At 33.3% G+C, this 22,635-nt stretch overlaps 2 protein-coding genes across 5 annotated transcripts; one reads left to right on the forward strand and one right to left on the reverse strand.

Annotated features, from left to right (window-relative positions):
• Nucleotides 1-2,620: 2,620 nt before the first annotated feature.
• Nucleotides 2,621-6,115, forward strand: LOC135835916 (serine/arginine-rich splicing factor 2-like). 4 transcript variants are annotated; one of them, XR_010556970.1, is made up of 5 exons: nt 2,625-2,948; nt 3,025-3,171; nt 3,241-3,457; nt 3,541-4,819; nt 4,884-6,115. XR_010556970.1 is itself a non-coding variant. In XM_065350420.1 (4 exons), the coding sequence occupies exons 1-3, from the start codon at nt 2,755-2,757 to the stop codon at nt 3,419-3,421; spliced, it is 468 nt and encodes a 155-aa protein (XP_065206492.1). In that variant the 5' UTR covers nt 2,621-2,754; the 3' UTR covers nt 3,422-3,457; nt 3,541-6,115. The 4 variants fall into 4 exon arrangements, 2 of the variants coding, with proteins under 2 accessions (XP_065206492.1, XP_065206491.1); XR_010556971.1 differs by having other exon boundaries at nt 3,541-3,606; nt 4,538-6,115; XM_065350420.1 differs by having other exon boundaries at nt 2,621-2,948; nt 3,295-3,457; nt 3,541-6,115.
• Nucleotides 6,116-7,742: 1,627 nt separating this feature from the next.
• On the reverse strand, nt 7,743-21,505 carry LOC135835915 (uncharacterized). Its single transcript, XM_065350418.1, has 9 exons — nt 15,598-21,505; nt 14,058-14,241; nt 12,607-12,828; nt 12,432-12,543; nt 12,129-12,326; nt 10,586-10,808; nt 10,352-10,477; nt 10,033-10,236; nt 7,743-9,598 (listed from the first exon to the last, which is right to left on the reverse strand). The coding sequence occupies exons 1-9, from the start codon at nt 15,740-15,742 to the stop codon at nt 9,480-9,482; spliced, it is 1,533 nt and encodes a 510-aa protein (XP_065206490.1). The 5' UTR covers nt 15,743-21,505; the 3' UTR covers nt 7,743-9,479.
• Nucleotides 21,506-22,635: the final 1,130 nt, after the last annotated feature.

The raw sequence follows: 22,635 nt of genomic DNA on the forward strand, positions 1-22,635 counted from the left end.
AATGATTTCAGGTACATAATTTGCTTATGCCTGAAAGGGGAAATGGATAAATGGTAAAAATTCCAAACGGAAATTTTGAAAATGGTAACCGAAATTTTTTTTATTGAATAACTTTTGATTTATCAAATTACCAATAATTAGTGAAAAAATTTGAGAAACCACTTGGTCCCTTATGGTTTTGATATTTTGGTTATGCTCCTACGTAGAGCTCTGCGCCGCCGCGCCGCGCCGCCGCCGCCGCCACCAATTTTTCACACATTTTTTGAGCCGCCGCCGCCGCTTTAAAAATTTTTGAAGCCGCCTTGCTCGGCTGAGCCGATTTAAATCACTCAAATGGCAAATTTCAGGGAAATTTTCCTCATATTTTGGATTTTTTCGAGTGGCTAAATTTCTCAATTTTGCCACGCACTACCTAGAATGATTTCTCTTCTCAGCTTGGAAAAGAATGCTAAATGCTTATTTGAGAAGCTGAATAATTTTCGCAAAAAATTTGTATTTTGAGGTAATTTTATGATTTACGGAAAATTACCTCAAAATTTCAATCTTTGTAGCCGGCTGAGCCGCAGCCGAGTAAAATTTTTGCCGCCGCCGGAAACGTCGGCTGGAATCGGCTACGCCGCCAGCCACAACGCTGCGCTCACCATAGCCGCCGCCGATCATTTCGTCGTCGGCGCAGGGCTCTAGGCCTCCTAGTGATGGTTTGCAAAGGTTTTTGTAATGGGTCTGGCCAAAATGATAATCAATTATACATATGCATAGGTATTAGTAGTCACATCCAACATTATTTTATAATCAAATTGCAAGAACTATCTATTTTTAAAAAATTTCAATTTACATTAAATAGGTATCTATATAAGTATGTAGACCTACCACACTCCTAAAAAAAAATGATATACATATTAAGTCACAAAAAGCGGTATTTTCATTTTAAAAAGCGTTGAATTTGAGTCACTCCATTTCGCGGAAAAAAATATTTAGGGCGAGCAAGAGGCCAAGAGTGAGTGTGGGTGGCAGTGCGAAAAAGCCAATGATCTCCTAATAAATCTCCCTCAGTTTTCATAATACTCGCTTAGTTGGCAATTAACTGTAATTTTTCTTCAATAAATTTCCGAAAAATTTAAATAACGGAATTTTATTCGATATAGTCTTGAAGAAAATTTTACTCGTGATGTAGTGGCACTAAAATCATTACAATCTGCACGCGCATGCACTTACAAATGCGAATTTAATGTTCGAATGTTCCGATTTCGAATTATCTGAATGATAAAAAACCAAATAATTTTAAAAAAAGCGTTTTGAAAAATTTTAATTTCTGCTTCATTTTATGTCCCTGCAGTCTGGTCTATATGCAACTATTACACATGTATTGTATCTTTAGTTGCATACTTACTTGAAGAAAGTCGCTCAAAGCATAAAAGATCTGACCCGCACTAAAACAATTTTTGGTAACAGTGCCGGTTTGAAGGGGGGGGATTTGGGACACCCCCCCCCGAATCCGGTTTGGGGGGATTTGATGTATGGAGGAACTAAAAAGTGGGAATTTTCCAACCATTTTTGCGCTCTTGTTTGATTGATTACCTACTTTACTTGGGTAGTACATATAACTTCATTTTTTAAATATTTTTTTAGAGGAAGAGGCATTTTTCTTTTTCTCAAGCCCATCATTATAGGTATATTCGAACACTGTTTACTTTAAATACTACTTTGCAGGCAAATTTCAGTCACTGAAGGTCCCTCCTTTTTAAAAATTAAATACATAAGTGACATATTTTTTTGGTTTCTGCTCTTCGAGAAGCTTGACACCCCCCCTCCAAATAAAAAACGAGATAGCAAAATTTTTTGGTTCGGACCCAATTATCCCCCTCCAAGAAAACATCCTGTCACCGGTACTGTTTGGCAATCATATCATCAGTTTGAGTTCTTGTCTTCAGTAATTTCTTAATTTTTTGTAATGAGTTGATAAAAATTGAAATAGGCACAATAAATACCTAAACTATGCAAGTATGCATACTTATATAATTACGTAGATATTACAAAATTAGTGTATAAAAAATGAACTTTATTTTTAATAAATTATTGCGACTGAAGTGAACAATATCGCAAAATAAACAAAGGAAATAGGCAATCTCATAATATCGATTATCGGATTCAAAATATCGATATATATCGACGGCAGCCAATATCGATATATATCGATAAATATCGATAATATCCCACCACTAATCATAAACGTTAGGGATCACTAAAGTGACTATCGACTAAACTAAACTTTGGAGTTTAGACTTTGGACTTGGAGTTTGGTTGAGTGGTGATACTGGTGAATTTCAATTTTGAAGCAATTTTTCCAGATCTGATTGAATTTTTGAAAACAGAAAATTTTGTTATAATCAATTGAGAGAAAGGCATTGGTCTCCGAAAGGCGAAGAATCGATGAAATTTTCATTTGTTCACTAACATACGAGAAAAAAAATATAATATAAAAATTATAAATTGAATTTTATTCAAAATTGAAACTTCATAGAATTTCATACGCTGCTCCAAGCGGAGAAATATATTACTAATTTATTTTGCATTGACTTGGTGAATCTAATAACTCTCATGGCTAGTAGCTTTCTAGATTCACGCATTGTTGATGTGACTTTCATTTTATGTATTATGCGAAGCGTGTTCCATGTTATTTCTTTAATTAATTGAAGTTAACGCGTATTAATCGCGTTGTTCGTTTTATATTGGTGATCTGTAGAGTTTTCCAAAATGAGTCGCGGAGGTGGAAGTCGCGGTTCATCTTCCAGAACGGAAAACATGATTTCTTTGAAGGTAGATAATCTCACCTATCGCACTACGCCTGACGATTTGAGACGCGTATTCGAAAGATGCGGTGAAGTTGGAGATATCTATATACCACGCGACAGATTCACTCGTGAAAGTCGGGGTTTCGCTTTCGTTAGGTAAAAGTTTTTCAACAAACTATTATTCAACTCAAGCCATTTTGGGCATAAGTAAGCATATTGAGATGTTTTGCAGGTTCTACGATAAGAAAGATGCCGAAGATGCGTTGGATGCTATGGACGGTAGAATGTTGGACGGCAGGGAATTGAGAGTGCAAATGGCTCGTTATGGACGTCCCGCTTCTCCTAGATACGGTGGTAGAAGTAACTACAGGGGTCGGAGGTAACTTATTTCCTATTAATTTTTGATATTTTCTAAAATTACGCTTCTAATTACCGATATTATCTACAGCTATGGACGTTCTCGATCTTACGATCGTGGTCGTCGTTCTTATTCGCGATCCAGATCTAGGTCCCGTTCTCGCAAGCGTTCTTACAGCAGGTCAAAATCACGTTCTTCTAGGTCCGAGAGCAGAAGTCCGCAACGTAGAAGTCCAGCTCAACGCAAACATTCGCGTTCCCGAACTCCTTAAATTGCAGTAGCCTACGCTTTTCATCTTCCCCAATATGTAAGAATCATTTTATAATCGTCTATTGTTACAGTCATTCGTCGCATGTATTAATGCAACTTCTTGTGTACTTTCTATTTTAGGAGGTTTTTCATCGTCGGTGCATGACCCATGTTGTACGAAATTTATTCAACTCTTACTTCAATAAGGTATATGGATTCCATGATAGTTTCTTTTTCTTAAGTTTTTCTTTATTTATCAATGCAGGGTCAACTATTGATCCTGCTATAAATTTCATTTCAATTTTGCCGATACGATATTAATTTTTAAATACATATTACTTAATTTGACTACTGTTTCAGTCAACTGCAAATTAGAATTAATTTTATTTTCAAATTTTCTTTTTATTAAATTACTAGAGTTAATCTCGCCTCGAAACGTTGTATGAAAGATGACAAAATTTTGACCAATTTTTTGATTCATGTTATGTATTCATTCGCTTGAGAATTTTTTTTCTTTTATTTAATATTCCTTTTCTGATATATTTTCTTGTTAATTGATAACAGTTTTATAATTATCCTCAATTATGTATAGTTTCAGTCTCCTTTTAGTGGGATTTTTCGTAGTTTGAGTATCGAATTATTTACAGTGCAAGTCTCAGCGATATTCTTTTGTATTTTCAATCGTATGTTTTGTCTTGAATGTTTTCTGAAGAAGATTAAAAACAAACATGATTTGGTTATCTTTTTGGTAACGTTTTTATTGTCGCGTTATTGAACGAACATCATTTCTATCAGTTCACACTCGAAACAAAACAACTAATCACTTCACGATTAATGTATTGTAAAAAGGCAATTAGTGTAGTTTTTAATTCGACTATTAACCTAGCATATAATTTAAAATTTACTTTCGATCTGTTGAAATGCACTTTCTTATGATTCATTTCAAGTATATACTTCCCCAAAAAAAGGCCTATAAGTATTCTGACTATAGTACAATTTGGACTTCCTTTGATAATTTCAACTTAAGCCTACATTAATGTTGTAATTCATTTATGATGTGCTGTATGATTTTTATATTCTAAAACAACTGTGTTGTAAATTTGTATTACTCGTATTTATAAATCTTTATTAACCGCAGGTGGTGAATGCTGCTGCGTTGCTGCCGTTGAACGCAGGTGACTGCTGTTTGCTGAGTGGCCGTTTTTTAATTTGTTTTTTCGGTTTCGTTTTCTTTTTTTTTATTTTTTGAGAAAAAAAATTACGAATGGGTGCGGGAATAATTGGTCCTGTAGGATGATTAGCAGTTATTTGATATTAAATCGTTTGACCTGACGAGATTCGTGGCAGTTGAGAAAGCTTTTAAAGAAAGGGGAAATAATAGCATACAAGCGGAGGTAAACTACGTGATCGAATTTTCGAGGTTTGTACTGTAGTACCTTCCTAGATATGTATTTTGGAGACTTCGAAATTCTAAATTCTTGCAGGTTCGAAAGATTAAAAACTATTGCGAGCGTACGGCGATCAAGATTTCGGTGATGTGAAAAATGCTTTGAATTGTTCGTTTTAGTCTGTGGATCCAGAATATGCGCGTAATGCCCTTTATCTGCCTTTACCTAAAAGTCTCTGTGCCGTCCTGCCACCGGCTTCGATTAAACATAATGCAGCATCTCTGTACGTTGCCCTGCTCTCCTGTGTATAGAGCAGTGATGCCGGTGATCTGGCCCAGAAAGCTATTATTGTAGAGTCGTGCTTGAGCCTGTGTAGGTTACTTGCGCATTTGTTGTCAGTGCTGATGATCCCGTTTGCTCGTTTATAATCGTTTTTCCGGTGCTGAAGTAAGTTTTGGCTCATAAAATTATTACGTTTTGATTATCAGCGCTGAAATCGAGTATATCAAAAGGAGCAGCTACAGATCCTGTAAAATGTATCTAGCAGCATCGAATGAACTCACGTTTAACGGCATGATCGCAGATCGAAGTTAACTTTCGATTTTTATGGAGAGCTATGGTGTTCGTTCACGTAGAACATGGTGTTATACTCATGTACTATTGTACTGTGAAAACTTATTGCGCGATATAATGTTCGAGAATTGCTTCTCATACATTCAATCCGGGTTTCTCAAGTAGATTATTCTTCAGTATGAAATGATATGCATGGCCATCAGTCATGCGTAGTGATTTGAAACATAGAAACATTTTTATTAGCACTTGCTTATTCAGTCCTTTCAAAAAAAATTTGCTTCATTTTTTCACTCTCATGATACATTTCATGCAGAAACGTTTAAAATTTAGTTTTGTAGAAATCCAGCTGGTTCCTGAACTGAAACACCACAAATCTCGCAGATTATGAAACAAGTGATTGTCTGTTCGTAGAGTGCCTATTCATTTCAGCTTAGTTTTTTTCTCAAGCGACAGCTGAAGTAAATACCTGTTGAAAGCGGTTTCTGAAGTTGTAATTGAAGTGATTCTGTTGCAACTTTCGTAAAGATTTTACATATTGCAGCTGTTCCCGCACACTTGTCCCTCTTCGCCGTACTTCAAATCACAAATTCATAGTTTGCAATTGATGAATGTAGTCCTGTGTTAATTAGTAGTTTTCATCTTTTTGGTCTTGTGTATGTCGAGTACATATCACGTTACGTGATGTTAATTATACGTTTGTGAGCAAAATTCCTGATGTGTCGTTCATAGTAATAAATATTGTATGAAAATGTGAAGCTTTATTCTTGTCCATGTGAATTAATGCCGAATCCTACTTGTAGGTATATGATGTTATTTTCTTAATTCGTCAATTTATCAATCGATTACGTAGGTACCTACGATAACTCGTTATGAATTCATTCATCAACAAACAACGATTCATACCGAAGTGTGAGTTTTGGTAATGAACTTGAATTTCATTTGAAAATATGAGTGCATTCATGGTAAAAAAAAATGAACAAATGCTCGAATTATTCATTGTTAGAATTTATAATGAAATTGAGTAGGAGGCTTATTTTTATATTTTTCTTCTCAGACCATTTAAATGCGAATTGAATATTTCCAGTTGTCTCTGCAAGTGACTTTCTAATTATTGAGAAAAGAGTGGAGACTCAGACTGGTAGGTAAAATGCCTTTTTTTGATTTTTCCCCTACAAATTTCGAACATTCTCGCATTTTATTCGTTGAAATGAAACTCGAAACGGTAGATAACTAGCTAATAACTAGATAGTTGAAAATTCGAAAAGACAGGCTGACAGGCGTTGGCGACTTGGTCTAGACTCAAGAGCTGAGGCCGAGTCGAGGGTCTACACCTGTTTCTGCTTCTTGAATCTCAATCTGTACGAAAGTCGGATATCTCTGTAAGTTGAAAGTTTGCAAACTTTTCTCTTGTTAATTTGTTAAAGCGTTGATGCCGTTAAATAAATGAGCAAAATTAGCAAAAATTTGGGTACTGCCTTTGGAGTCCGACCCGGGCTGACTGCGGGCTACTAGTGGCAACGCCGCAATACGGTTATCATGCGAGTTTTACTAAGCAGGCAACAGATTTAGTTAGGCGTACCAACCTCTTAATTCCCTGCAAAATGACATACTTCCCAGGAAAGTGAATGAAACGTAATCAGTGCATGCTACATGGTTGATGTTTGTGAGGACGTAATTTGTATTGCATACCTTTGAATTCGGAGGGAAAAGTATTTGGTGTTGTTATACGTTTACGTACATAATATAACTTATTTTGGTGATTTGATCTTTGTGTGTGTGTGTGTGTATCTTGCATAAAGCATTTTTGAGTGTTTCTACATAATTTCACAACATTTTCACACTCCAGTCGAAATTTACTAAAATGTCATCACTTTTTTAAAATGCTTGTTTTAGTGTAGTCCATCATTTTAATGCAATTACACTGTTTCATGTACCTATTTTTGGCAATTATTAATAAAACTTTAGTCATAGTTCATCATTATTTGATGATTTGTAACTAGTGATTCTAATGCTTTTTGACTTTTTGAATATTTTTTACTCACAATGTGTGATTTTATATGTTTTCAATGTCTTTTTGTAAACAAATTTACAATTTAATACTACCTATTTCAACATTTTTTAGCTGATTAATAATAATGGTGTTGAAAATTGGGAAATAACACGAAAAAATGAAAGAAATGAAAATAGAATGGAAGATAAAAACTGATGAAAATGAAAAAAAAATAATAACATAAGGATTCGAAAAAATGCAAATAGGTAAATGCATAAGTTGAAAAGGTAACGTAAAAAACTAAAATATGTAAATGAAGAAAATCAGAAAATCAGAAAAAATTTATAAAATGCATACCTTATCCCTCATAAATGAAAAACAGATGATTAAAAAAATTGAAATATAATTTTATTGAAGCAGAAAACTATAGTAAGTTTATAATGAAAGTGAAAATTACATTGAATGAAAAATAAAAAACAAACAACGAAAAAATTGATAAAAAAATTATTCTAAAATATTGAAGATGATAATGGAAGAAAACGAAATAGACAAAAATGACAAAATAAATAAAATAATGAATTGGGTAATTACCTATTTTGAAGGAGCGGGGAAATTGTACGTAATTTATAAATAGAAAATAAGCAATCAAGTGATTAAAAATGTTTGAAAGTACTGAAAGTAGTTATGAAGAAAAAGAAACAAATTAGAGAAAATTAAGATTTTATAACCAAAATAATAATTGAGAAAACAATTAACGCCCCCCCTCGCCATAAAAAGGACAATAAAAAGGACAATAAAAAGCGAATAAAAAATAAATGTATGATCAATAAGTAGAAAAATGAGCAAAAAAATTACAATAAAAATTGAAACATAAAATTATGGGAATTCCTAAAATTTAAGGAAAAATAAAAAACAAAAAAATATTGAAAAACAAGAAATTGAAAAAATAATAATAGAAGCAAAAACAAATAGAAAATTAAAAAACATCAACAAAACAAAAATTGAACCGAAAATCAAAACAAAAAGAAATTCAAATATAAAACTATTGAAAATGAGATGAAAACCCCATAACTACGTAAGCGCAAATTACTAGATAACAACAAAAACAAAAAATATAAACATTGAAAATTAACCAACTTCCCGATGAAACCTCAAAAAAATGTCCTCACCAGTCACCATCTTGAAATGAAAATAAAAATTCAACAAAAAAAATTGAACATAGGGAAACAAAATGGAAAACCAAAACCGAAAACAAGAAAAAATGCAAATATAAAACTAAACACAAAAAATTGAAAAGAAAATATATTGATATAAGCAAAAATACTTCTGCTCGCGTAGTTTTATGATCGTGTGGTATAAATTAATTTTTAATTACACATTATGAGGTAAAATTTCACGCTGAACAATTTTAGTTCTCTTTGATTTCCGCCATTTCTCCATAATTTTGAAAAATAACGTAGAAAACGTGTTTTTTTAAGCTTTTGAGCTTGACCACCACTGCAAATGGCCTGGCGATGATTTCTATAGAAATGAAGACCTAAAGATACATATTTGATGAAAAAATTGTTTTGATTTTGATCTTTTTTTTTGTGCCGGAGTAATGTCGATTTGAAGTTTTCTCTTATTTCCCTTTCTCCTCCCACCCGCGCCACCCATACGATGAAAAATTCTGAAAAAATTCAGAAAGGTACCCCATGTATCCTCTAGCTATACTCGTTCACAGAGAAAAATTATCTCAAACCCGCACTGATGCAGAATTTTTACCCTGAAAATAGCATTTATTGAATTTTTATTTAAATTTATATCATTCGGTGGGATGGGGGTGGGCTATTGGGCCAAAATTATTTTTTTGGGGTTCTAAACATACCCTGTTAGTTTTATGTTGAGGTCATTTGCCTATCTGAATGAGGGGTAGATACCCTTTAATTTCGTTGGTATTCTCATAAAATTTACTTTAAAAAAATTAAATGTCCTCGTAAAAATTACATTAAAAAAATTTAATGAAATGTTTTTTCTCAACTTTGGGACTACAGTTGTTCATTAAGCATACCCCCCCCCCCCCCCCGTAATAACGATACTTACCAACTTAAGAAATGGAAAATAAAGGAAATACTTAAAATTAAGTACAATTATTCATCTTGATTATTTTCATTCTCCAATTCTGGAGCTGGGCCAATAATTACAATCAGCTCTTGAAGATCACCATCAACATTTTCTTCATCATTGGCCATTTGCGCCATTAGATGTTCTGTTAAAACACATGTAGGTACCAGTTAGTATAATTTGTAACTCAACAACTCTTTGAGAGTAGCCGAGTAGGTACATAATTAATGTGCATTACACAGAAAAACACTATTTTAACCAGGCAAAAAGGCAATTTTTGACATTTGACCAGAATTGATTTTTTACACAATTAAAGAATCGACACTGTCAAGTATTTTTCCACAAAAACTATGACTGGGTATTTGGGTAGGAATATTCTTTAAAATGACTATTTTTAGTACGGCAAAATTTTACTGAAAATGAATTAATTTTTGGTGACTTTCCGCAATTTTAATGCTTGCTAGACAATTTTTACTTCATTTCAACCATTTTTAATGCATTTTCAGAAAATTTTCAAAAAATTTCAGTGTTTATATAGCGTGGTCGAGTACATATGATAAATGTAATGAATAAAATTACCCATTAAATGAAAATCAGCACTGTGTGCTAATCTCCTAAGATGAGCATAGAGGTCGCCATTTTCTTGATATGTAGCGATCGAATTTTGAATCCGCTGATGGTGTTGTCGCCACTTTCTGGCTACAGGAAACACCACAGGATTTCCAGTTCTGTGTACATACTTGAAATGAGCAGCATGCACATGTTGCATTTTTCTTAAAGCATCTAATAAAAATACATACGAAATATAATTAGACTACAATTACCTAGGTACTTAATTTATAAGATAAAAAATTCACTTCAACTCACATGATGAAAAATGAAAAATTAAATGTCTTACCGATAAAAACAGTTGCATTTGGATGTGGCCCTTCAGTATACATCAGAATTTGGTTATGAAATGCCTCTTGGGCATTATTAGTACGTGAACTGCTATTCGCCACGGATATACGTTCGGGAGTAATCGCTGTAACAAAAGTATTTGTATAGCCAGGTACCTTATTGCAACTCAACTTACAAAAGGTAGGTTCTAGTTAGCAAAACAAATCTTAAAAGCTCAAGAATTAATTTTTACTATTTATCCAGTAATTCTCAACATAATTGATAAGTTCCGTTAGTGCGGGGAAATGCATCTGCATCACGTCTTGTACATGCCACCTAATTGTATCAAAACCTGCGAGGATTTCTTCAGGATTCAATAATGGAAGTGCCATTATCATTTTAATGACTGTTCTGACATCCACATTCTCCCTAGTTAAGATGGCCAAGCCCTGAGATTTTACGCGCTTTTCTATGGCCTATAACAAATCAATTCATATACAAATCAGTTTAAAGTTTTGTATTAGACATTAAAAATTTATCAAAACAACTGAAATGTGATACCTATACTTGTATAACATTAAAGTTCAAAATATTTCCAAAAAAGAAAAAACATTAGAAACAAATTTCTGGATCTCGAAAGTCATGTTATGTTTTACACACATTTTTAATACATATAACCCAGAAGGTTCACTTAGACTTAATTCGCCTTTTTTCTCCGTCAACTAAGGATAAAATTGATCTCAAATAACGCAAAAATCTTCATTTTTTAGGTTTCTGATGGCTTTTTGCAATAAGTTGAGTGCCGAACTTGTAATTTTTTTCTCGAAAATGAAAAAAAAATGCCAGCCCAATTTTTTGATATTTATTTTACATGAAAAGGACTAAAACTGAGAATTTTTTCAGAACTTTTACTCGCGGACATCATGGTTATACCTATTTAAATTATAAGTTTTTAAATCATTTTTTTTTTAGGATTTTTGAAAGTCGCAACACTGATTGTGACATCATTCGTCGATTACTTTTTCAAAGAACTAAAATTTGAAAAAAAAAGTTCAAAATTCTATACCATATGTGCAACCGGAGCAATTCACAAAAGAAATTTTCCATTTTCAGTCATTTTGGAAAACTTTGAAGCCCTACAGCTCCGCCAAAAAAAATAGTAAAAATATCCGGTTTGCGTCATTCGTCATCGTTTCATGTTCTCTATAAAAATTATCTGATTTTGAAAAAATCTATGACCCCTCCATCAAAAATCCGCCGATTTGACGTGGAATGGCCTTCAAATATTGTATTCAATTTTGCAAAAATAATTCAACCCTAAAATGACGTATTTTCAAGATAAAACACAAAAAAAGGTGAAATGACAATTTTCTCGATTGATAAAATACTCTCATCTAGTTAAATATAGGTTCATTAGAAAATTAGTATTTTAATTTTTGAATTTATCTTTATCAGCTACTAAATGCTTTGATCTACTTTCTATACAGGTATTAGAAAAACGTAATTTCATTTTAGGCCTAAAATGTTCCACAAAATTTCGAAAGGGGAAAATTGCTACTGTGATTTTGATTAAAAAATGTCTCAATTACGATAGACATAATATGTACACACATTTGTCACAATTTGAAGTAAAAGAGTGTGAACAAATTATATGGCAAATAAAGCAGGTAACTTTAATAATTTATGCATAATTGTTTAAAAAGAAAGTTGTGTTTTTATTACTCTGGAACAGCAGCTGTGTCATTTGAAAGCCCTACTTAATTAAAACTCGTAAGTTCATGAAATTGCAACATTACCTGCGAGTAATGAAACCAGCAGCCCTGGGATCTCGCATTATGAAATAATGCATGAAATGCAGCATATGAACCTGTCTCAAAATCGCTGATCATATGTGTGGGATTCCATAATGGAACTTCCTGCTGTAAACGTTCAAAGATCCACGTGTATGATTCTGCCGCCTTATTTGTCATCAAGGCAAACGCAATGATGAAGAACTGCAACAGAGAATTTTTAACAAATTTAATAGGTACCTATACCTACAATACCTGTAAAAAAAAGAAAAAAATTATATGGTTCATTTCATATGGTGATTATCTTACCGACTGACGATAAATGGCTCCTATTGTAAAAAGCTGGAAAATTTTCGGCTTTTTTGGCGTACTTTTAAACGTGCCATCCATTGTTAAAATTGCCTCTTCGTTGTTTAGCAAGCTGAAAAATTGATTTTATTACGCTGATAGGTAAAAAATAAGGTAGGTAGGTATTTTCACTTACTCCTTCGTATCAGGTGATAAAAGAAGAAGAACTTTGTCTTCAAGTATGTCCAGATAAAAATTGTTCCCCTCAATCGTTTTTCCCAAATCATCATCAAATTGTAGCAGTGCCGCGAGCTCAATAAGATCATCAGGACATGGAGGAAATGTTTTTGCTCTTGTTCCCTGCATTCCTTTGAACACCTTAGTGTATGGAGCATAGGAAATGGTATCTGTATCAATGCTAAAAAAAATAATTAGGTAGGTACCTAGGTAATTACTGCGATGCAATGCTACAAAAATAATTAGGTACCTATAGTAGGATGTAGCGGGAAAGAAAAAGTCAAAATTGCGTTCTTATAACGGTTTTACGAAAAATTTCTAATCAGGATCAGGAAACGTGTTTAAAACTATCTATGTAGATATAATTCATTTTTCTTTCGCCCCTTCCCCCTCCCCTCCATACCTAATTCCATGAACTTTTTGGGGCATGAAATTGAAATCATACGGCATATCTTAATTTCAACTTACTGAATGATTTTCCCCATGATTTTGGGACATCGAATGTTTTGATTTTTGAACAAATTGGTACAATTATTATTTTAAAATGATTCCGAATGAATTTCAAAAAATATTTTGATCGTTTTTTATCATTTTAGAAGGATTTTTGTACAATTTTCCGAATGTTTTCCTATTTTTCTTTGATAGCTAACGAAATATTTTGTAACGCAGCGGTACCTACACTTTTTGACCAATGATCATTCATGTCAAATTTAAAAAATCGAGAAAAAATACATAAAAATTTACAAAAGTTTTTCGATTTTTTAAGGTAGGTAACAAAAATGATCAAAAAATTGGCACCATTGCGTTGCAAAATATTTCCTCAATTTCAGGAATGATATCTTTCAATATTTTGGTAAGTATGATTAATGCGAAATATTCGCCAAGAAAAAAATGCCAGAACATGAATTCATCTCACGATCAGAAAGGGGGAGAGGTAAAAATTGGAATACGAGCTGAATTTACTTGTTTCAATGTGAAATGTAATAATCAGTCATAAAATCGCGGTCGACGTCTAAATCGGCTGTATTTTAAAATTAAAATAACAAAAGAAATTCCGACTCGCGAGTTTTCAAGCGCTTGCTGGGAGGGTTATCAGAGGTCAAATAAAAAAAAACCAATTACGCCATTCGATTTGTCATTTCAAATCGCATCTTTTGAGTGTTACCCGTTTTCGAAAAAAATGGGCATTACCTAGTAATTTTAAATAAATTCAAAAAACAAGTTAATTTTCTGTTACAGAGGTATGTAGGTAAATTGAAAATAGATATCTATTATATGATGCCAGTATCACAGAAATGATCATTTTGCCCTTTTTTGAAATAAGGAAGGGGGGATTAAGGAATGTTCACCCGTTATGCAAGACGATCAAGTTATTCTGTGCAAGTAATACAAGTACCTATGAATACTTACTGGCTGCATTCATCATAAAATATTCTCTTCAGTGGGGTGGTACGTTCATTCTCGCTTCTCTGCAGCAATGTTCGCTGAAACGTTTGCACTTGGTGCAATTTTTCGTTAGGTTCATGATTATGTTGTGTTCCACCTGTATTATAGCTATGAATTAAAGGCCCGTTCATCAGCAGTGATGTTCTGCCTGCAATGAAACAAAATTTTTTTTAAAACGAGGATTTTTTACTATTTTTGGCAAAAAGCAAGATTTTTACAGTTTTAGCGAAAATAAGATACCTAAGGAGGTACTTTGGTAATTTTTGATTGGATGATTTTAGTAGAAAATTTGAATTTTTTAAAAATAAGAAATTAAGTACCTACATGGTTTTGCAATATTTTTTCGAAAAGTGAGATTTTTCACTTTGCAACTTATGGCTATTTTAGACAAAAAATCGAAACTTTGTAACTGCGAAAAAACTAGAATTTTCAGCAATAGGGAAACCAACAATTTTTGGAAAAAAACAAAATCTTTTCAGAATTTTTTGCAAACAACTGAGAATTTTAATAATTTTGAGCAAAACGCAAGACTGACTCTTTTTAAGAAAAAACACAAATTTCTCTACAATTATTGTCCGAAAAAAATGGTTGGTATGTACTTTTTTCAAATCATTGTTACTCAATAATGGGTGAAATTTTTTAGGCCAAAAAAGCGGGATTTTAAGGTAATTTTGAGGAAACGGAACGGGTAGGTATGTACTTCTTATATTTTATTGCAAAATAGTGCCAAATTTTTAGCAAAAAGCGAAGACTGACTGTTGTTGAGAAAAAGCGCAAATTTATGACAATTATGGACCAAAAAAATGGTAGGTACTTTTTCGTTGAAAATGGGAGAAATTTTTTGGGCATTGACATTTTGTAGGCAAAAAGTTGGGATTTTTAGGTAATTTTCAGGAAGCGGAATGGATAGCTAGGTACTTCTTAAATTTTTTTGTAAGAAAGTGACAATTTTTGGCAAGAAACGAGGTAGACTTTGACTATTTTGCATTGTAGCCAGTTGAAAAAGTAGGCCAATACTTTCGTAAATTATTCACTTAGGCCACTAACATTATTAGCATTTCTTTTTCTCTTCAAGATGTATGCAAAAATCAAGTTTTCGAAATTTTTTTGAAAAAGTAACTTTAGTAACTTAGTTATCTACTTAAAATGTAACCGTATACGAGCCCTGAGTGAGTACAAAAGCTTGTTTTGAGGAGTAAAGTTTTTTCAGGTAAAAAAAAAACGTTTTTTTATAGCTTACCTAACATTTCTTAAAATTTGAACAACATACATTTTTCGAGATTCAATTTGGGAAAAAACAGAAGCCCTAACGGAACGAGGGCAAACGCAAAAACTTTCAAAAATTCATATTCTGAGAGACATGAAATAACATTTTTTATGGTGATTCTATCTGTTTTTCAACTCCACTATTTTACGATTCAAGTATTGGGTAGTTGAAAATTTCAATTATGAAACAGAAAATTAATATTTAAGGAGAGTAAAAATATGTATTGCTTTCACTTACCAGTAGCGTGACAACCATGGTTTTTCCTGATACAATCTAAATACAAAGTGTTTCCTTTGGGTCTATTTTTCCAGTAGTAATACCCGTCCCCTGAAAAATACCATGTCCCCTCACGTTTTGACACTATACTTCGTACTAAATCCATTTTTAAAACAAATGTTTATAATTTAAAAAACAATCACGCACATCCACAAATTGCTTAAAAAGATACTACGAGTTGAAGTTCTTTCAGACGAAAACTAAGTCAACAATCAATGGATTGACATGACATCACCCACCATTTCTACCCTCCTTTGCAAATGTTTTAAAACCAGTTTACAGTAGGCAGGTACCTAGATACATAGATCTAAGCTCTAGAACTTACATTTTCACTCCATTAAAATGGCTTTGAAAGGTTTATTCCAATATAATATCAATTTCACACGCACAAAAAAGTGAGATTTGTTTGGAAACATTTGATAGGAAATTGAACTCTTATAGCATCATGCATCAAAGTTGGATAATGCACATAATGCATGTACGAGAAGGTATGAAGTGAATTACGAGTACCTAGGTAATAGAGTTGATCGGAAAAAATTCATATAAGAATTGTTTTTTTTTTACACGGATTTTGGCAAATTTAAAATCCACGAGAATCTGCTAGCATCCATGGTAACTTTTGAAAATGGATTTTGGATTTTAATTGAAGAGAGAAGACTTCTAATGTTTTGAAAGTTTGTGGTGGGGATCTAGAAAGTGTTTAAAAAAGAGATTCAAAAAACGTCCAAATACCAAATTTTCGAGAATCCGTGTAAAAAAAACATATCTAACTATCTTCAATTTCAACAAAATTGAAGAATGTTGGAGATTTTGAGTTGAAATCACCAAAAAAATTTTTTTTTAATAAGTATTTTGAAACATGAAACTTTTATGAGAGAATATAGTAAGAAAAATACCCGCTAAATTAAAGTTATCAGTGTAAAATTTCAAGAAAGGTTCTTACTGATCAGTTCGAAATGCTGGTTTAAAAATTTTTCATTGGAAAAACATTTGTAGACCGTTATTTAATTTTACGTAAATCGTTCGTATAAATTATAATTCAGGTACCTGCCTAACTTTTAGCTATACGAATACCTATTTATCTATTTTGTAAACAGTTTAAATTGAAAGTGATGATACTGTAATTTATGTACCTACTTCGAGTTTCGAGAAAATAAAACTTACCTTTACAAGGAGGTGCCTCAGGTGACTTTCACCGATTTCAACAATTCTCGTAACATTGGATAAAGCACATCGAATATAGCATAGCCCAAAATTTTCAGATGCTGAAGTTAGATATGCGACCTGTGCCGAATACTTTTGACCAATTTTCAAAATTGCAGTGTGAAAATCGAAAAATAGCCCTGGATGGCTGAAATATCAACTTCAGCTGCTGAAAATTTCAGCATGGGCCAGTCTTGCAGTATACGTTTTAATAATGCCCAAATAATATCAGAGGTTTAGGTATGCGACCTGCACTGAGTATTTTTGCTTATGGTAGGTACAGTTCTTCAAAATTACTACCTACCTATGTGAAAATCAGAAAATCGCTCTGAAAAATCGAAATATCAACTTCAGCAGCTGAAAATTTGAGGTTAAGCTACATACATTCGATGACCTCTATGCAATGGTGCAAGAATCGTTGAAATCGGCGAATGTAACCCGGGGTACCTGCCTTGTTAGTTTTGAGCAGGTTTCATGATTACAAATTTTTCGCTAAACGTTAAACAAGCAATTTTGTGTTATTTTGGAAATGGTTTTTGGGAATTTGGGGCTCAATGGTGGCGCCAAATGCAATTTTTGGAAAAACCAAAATGTATTAGGAAATTTTTCAAGGAACAATTTTTATTCCATGATTTTTTGGTAAGAACAATATTTAAGGAAGGGGGTAGAGGAGTTTTCAGTGTGGTGATGCGCCCTCAGAAAAGGGGGAGGGGTAGAAATTTGAACACGGGCTAAATTTACTTGTTTCAATGTGAAATGTAATATAATAATCAGTCATAAAATCGTGTTCGACGTCTACATTGACTGTGTTTTAAAATTAAAATAGCAGAAAAATGCAGATTCCCGACTGTTCAAGCGCTTGTTGTGAGGGTTAGCGGTGGTCAAATCAAAAAACCAAGTACGCTATTCGATTCGTCATCTCAAATCGCATCTTTTGAATGCTACCCGTTTTCGAAAAAAATGCGGACTGGTGCTTTTAAATACCTACAAAAAACTTTGTTTTCACTCAAAATTACCTCACTTTAGGAGGTCATTGTTCCACCGCAAGGGCACTTGGGAAGCTAGAAATTTTTCGGGGTCATTTCAATTCAAAATCTACAACATTGGCAATTCAAAATCTCTAACATTGGCACTTCAATTTCAGTAAAATCAAAGACTATAATTTTTTTTTCGGCGAAAGTATATTTTGATAAGAAATACTTGATTCATTTTTTCGGTCGCCTAAATGTTTCACGAAATACTAGTATTAATAATTTTGGCAGCAATTAATTCTTCTAATGAAGTAAACTACATACTTTTCGTGTATATTCTCATGAATGGTGATTATTTGCGCAAGATCAATATCAAGTATTGGACACGCACGTAGGTAGGTAGGTAGGTAGGTAGGTAGGTAGGTAGGTAGAGGTACCTAATACTGTTTGTAGGAGTACAATATCTAATGGGCTATTACTCTGGTTCCTATTATTTGTTGGTATCTTTTTTCCCCTTTTAAAAAAAGGAACGACAGTTATTTATGATGGGTAGTGGACTAGTGGATATCCAAAAATGTAAACTAAGAAACAGCACGTATTGAATGTATACATTAGTACAATGTGTTTTTTGCTTTTTTATTGAAAAGTTTCATCGAACTCCGTTCTAGGAATTGGTGAACCTGCTTTCTCTCAACCAAGATAGAGCGTCTAACAGTGTTTACTTTTACAGCCATTACTTATCGAGGGAAAAAAACAGAGAATGAAAACAAAAATAACCAAACGACAATAATAGTTTTTTATTGTTAGTAGGAGGGTCGTCACTTAACAGAATTTTAGCGTTATAATTTACTACATACAATAGATAGGTACTTAGTATTTCCTGTCTGAATTTAGCCGACAAAGATCACTTAAGTAAATTATTATTACAAGTTTGCCGTTTGGAGAATAGCCTTTGAAAAAAAGGACCTTTGTAAAAAATTAGACGTCTTATTGTATTGCTATTACGCAAATTCCTTGGCAGTATTATTTCTTTTTTTTTCAAAGTAGGTTGGTGTGTATCTTTCATTTAGTAAAAAAAATTCACGAAGTTTTGGCAGTCCGTTTCATTCACGAATGAAAGCTGTTCCCATCATTCCCATTCACCATATTTTTTCTCAGTTATGTTTTATGTTGGTTTACCCATACCCATGCACAAATTTTAAATTGGTGAACTCGAATTTAAAGCCCACTTCATGCCAAATATAAATCCAACGCGACAACACCCCCATTACCAAGTTTAATTAAAAATACACTACGTAATCACCTCCAAAAATATCATTTTGTAAAAAGTAAGGTACCTAGTACCTACCTGTACCTACCAGCGATGTATTGATCCTTTCGTATCTTATTTTTCAGCTTATTCTGATTATTACCACCCCAGAAGCTGAAATGTTGTTTGAATTATAATTGTTACAAGTATTAATCAAAGTATTATGGGTATCATATTTTTAGGGGAAATTTTTTCAAATAAAATAACAGTTAGGTACTTTCAATTTTGCAATTATTGATACTGTACTTCTGTTGCTTACATGCCAACTTTTTCACGCTTATTGCCACTGGTCATAAGTACTATTACTCACGACTGGCGGCATTGGCGGCATGCTATTGATCTATTTTTCATGGATCAATGGGCAGGGAGGAGACTGATCTTTCTACGAATTGTAGCGCCTATAAAATTTGACGTTAAACATGGTAAATAGCAGTATGGTACGTGACAAATATAACAACTCGAAATGCTGTAGCCTTAAGACAACATCAAGCAACATCATTTTATGAATGGTATGGTTGTGTGAATTGGTGTCGAGTATAGTAGACGAACCCTTATTTGTTCTTAAATAGAACACTTGTTACAGATCACGCTCGCTTAGGGTAATAAAATAAAATTTATTACCCTAACTGAATGACGTGGTCACCAATGCCATTGCCTGCTTGCTGCCTTAAAATGACCTAACGATTTATAAAGAATTACACCAAGCGTAAACACATGTTTTTCTTTTAAAACCATTTGAAATTACTGTTCACACCTCCGCCCTTCCTTGAAAAAAAAAAGATTTAACTTCTTGACCTTACCCAAACAGGAATGGTCTGTTGTTTCGCTTCATTTTTGTCCATCTTCAACAGGAACAATACGATTCGATGATCGTATAAATGTGTCCCGTTGTTCTGGAATTAATTACATGCACCCTTCACGCGCGAAAACAGAACAGAACAAGCCCAAGCGATTTGTATGTATTTCGAGGGTATAAGAACGATTTTTTTTTTTATGTAAGATGAAAAGTGTATTTTTAAACTTGATTTTTTTTGTTGGAAATTTCCATCTTGATCTTGAAAAAGAAAAGAATACAAACCCGAGCGAAGCGAGGACAAAAGTCTTTGAAAATTTGTGTTTCAAGAAGTAAAAAATAAATGTTTTTCCTTTATCTCAGGCTCTTATCCGAAATTTTTCCGAATTTTACGGTTTTACCCAGTACCAATTTGCCGAATTGTCGAATGAAATTTTGGCGGCATAATCGTAGTTAGTTTACATGTTATTTTATGCACTGATTGGAAATTAATTTAGGCAGTTAAAAATAAAGTTGTGGCTTATTACATCGCTGAAGTGTTGTACAAAATAGACAACAAAAAATAAATGTAGGTGAGAGGCAGTTCTTGGCGTCAACTTGATCATGGCGGTGTTAAATTCCTATTTGAAATAAAATTGTCTTCAAATTCGAGTTCAATAGCCTCGAATTAGTATGGGAAGAATATATATTTTCAGTTACCTATCTTAATTGCAGTTTTCCCCCAAAATTGATGAATTTTAATTTTTTTCAAAAGAATTTTTGGCTTTAAGAAAATGGTCAACTACGAGCTATTGGTTTTTCACATGTCAATCGATCACCTATCTTCCCATTGACGTTATACCTCTTTGATATGGACCGCTAATGTAAATCGCCAGTTTCCACACAAGTTACCTATTAAGCTAGAAGTAGGTAGTTCACATTCAAAATTAATTTGCTCCACTAATACTCGACTTGCTGAACAACTCTGGTCATCATAGTTTCATCGATTCCACCAGCAGAATTTTGAAAAAATCAAAATTCATTAATCTTTGGCCGAATAAGATTGAATAATATAATCAGAAAGTAAATGCGAAACAGATCTACTCACTAATTCGAGGTCGCTAAGTACCTACTTTACTTTAAAAAATGCGCAGGATCCGAAAATGACCTTGGTTTCGTGAATTTGTTTAGTAGATACCTTGAGCAAAAACGGTTATTTTCGCATCTTTGACAATCTCTCGTTACTTTTCTCTCATGACAATTGACATGCACCTAATTCGATTTTTGAAACACCGCGCCGGCGTGTGTATTAAGCGAGTTTTTGAGCAGAAAATGAAAAATTCCATCAGGTAGGTAGTAGGTACTCATTTTTAAATGCTAAATAATGTCATGAAAATGAAAAAAAAAATCCCTATTATTTCATCTATAAATTCATTTAGTGTGAAGAAACGCACAAAAAATTTATGGAATGACTCTTAATAAAAATTTGCTTGAAATATAAATACAGGCAACAGAACTGGGTAGCAAGTAAAGTACTCCTACTCAATTTTTATTAATGCTTCATCCAAACCTCGCTTCCACTCAAGTGTAAATCGCCAGTAAAGCAAAAGACACTCTTTTTGCATCTTAAAAAGGATCATGGTCTAAAACCCCCAAAACCACATTTGCAACCCAACTTCATACTCGTATCTCGATATTTGATGAACGTTTTAAAATTCAAAATTGAGTGTTTTTGGTGATTACGCTTTTTTCAAAAAACTACATATCTACCTACTTGATCAGTAAAAATGAGCAAAATAAGTCCTAAAACTGATATTAATTCCCTAAATCCGAATTTCACCATTTCCAGCCATTCTGGAGTCTCCAGCGCGATTTTTCAATTTCCTCAGAATTTTTAATTCACTCCAGAAAACGTGAATATGAAGTTGGGCAGCTGAAAATCGAGTCGTGTGTTATACTCGACCTGTTTAACAAGTTTATCCACATTTGAGCCGATTTTGGGAAGGACACTTCAAGAGTGGTTTTTTGACCAGCTTTTTTCATAATAAAAATACCTATCCAAAAATTAAAACTTTTCCATTTACGAAGAAATTTTTGAAATTTGCGCGAATCGCTGTATTTCGTCATGAACTAACCCTATGAGGGCGAATTTCGCCATTGCCAGCCATTTTGGAGCCTCCAAGCGCGATTTTTCAATTTCTCCAGAATTTTTAATTTACCTACTCCAGAAGACGTGAATATGAAGTTGGACAGTTGGAAATCGAGTTGTGTGTTATACACGACCCCTTTAACGAGTTTATGCACATTTGAGCCGATTCTGGAGGGGACACCTCAAGAGTGGTTTTTTGACCAATTTTTTTTCATACCTAATATAAAAATATCAAAAAATCAAAAACTTCCCGTTTGTGAGAAAATTTTTGAAATTAGCGCGAATCGCATGTATTTTGTCATAAACTAACTACTGGTTACAGGAGGGCAAATTTTCTATTTCCAGTCATTAGCTGGATCCTCCCTCATCTGGAGAAATTAAAAAATCGTTCTGCATAGGCTCCAGAATAACTGCAGTGGGCGAAATTCGCCCTCATAGGATTAGTTCATAGCATAATACAGCGATTCGCGCAAATTTTGACAATTTTCTCGCAAACGGAAAATTTTTGATTTTTGGATATTTTTATTATGAAAAAAGCTGGTTAAAAAACCACTCTTGAGGTGTCTCTCCCAAAATCGGCTAAAACGTGAATAAA

This window comes from Planococcus citri, chromosome 2 (assembly GCF_950023065.1).
Source record: "Planococcus citri chromosome 2, ihPlaCitr1.1, whole genome shotgun sequence".
NCBI classification, from domain to species: domain Eukaryota; kingdom Metazoa; phylum Arthropoda; class Insecta; order Hemiptera; family Pseudococcidae; genus Planococcus; species Planococcus citri.

What these genes read in the sequence shown, in the direction of transcription:
- LOC135835915 (XM_065350418.1), bottom strand. Translation starts at nt 15,742, where the DNA reads ATGGATTTAGTACGAAGTATAGTGTCAAAACGTGAGGGGACATGGTAT. An exon ending in GAGCCATTTATCGTCAGTCG is followed by an intron (nt 12,327 to 12,431) that starts GTAAGATAATCA and finishes TCTCTGTTGCAG; the next exon opens with TTCTTCATCATTGCGTTTGC. An exon ending in TGCTGATTTTCATTTAATGG is followed by an intron (nt 9,599 to 10,032) that starts GTAATTTTATTC and finishes GTGTTTTAACAG; the next exon opens with AACATCTAATGGCGCAAATG.
- LOC135835916 (XM_065350419.1), top strand. Translation starts at nt 2,755, where the DNA reads ATGAGTCGCGGAGGTGGAAGTCGCGGTTCATCTTCCAGAACGGAAAAC. An exon ending in CGGGGTTTCGCTTTCGTTAG is followed by an intron (nt 2,949 to 3,024) that starts GTAAAAGTTTTT and finishes GATGTTTTGCAG; the next exon opens with GTTCTACGATAAGAAAGATG. An exon ending in AGTAACTACAGGGGTCGGAG is followed by an intron (nt 3,172 to 3,240) that starts GTAACTTATTTC and finishes TATTATCTACAG; the next exon opens with CTATGGACGTTCTCGATCTT.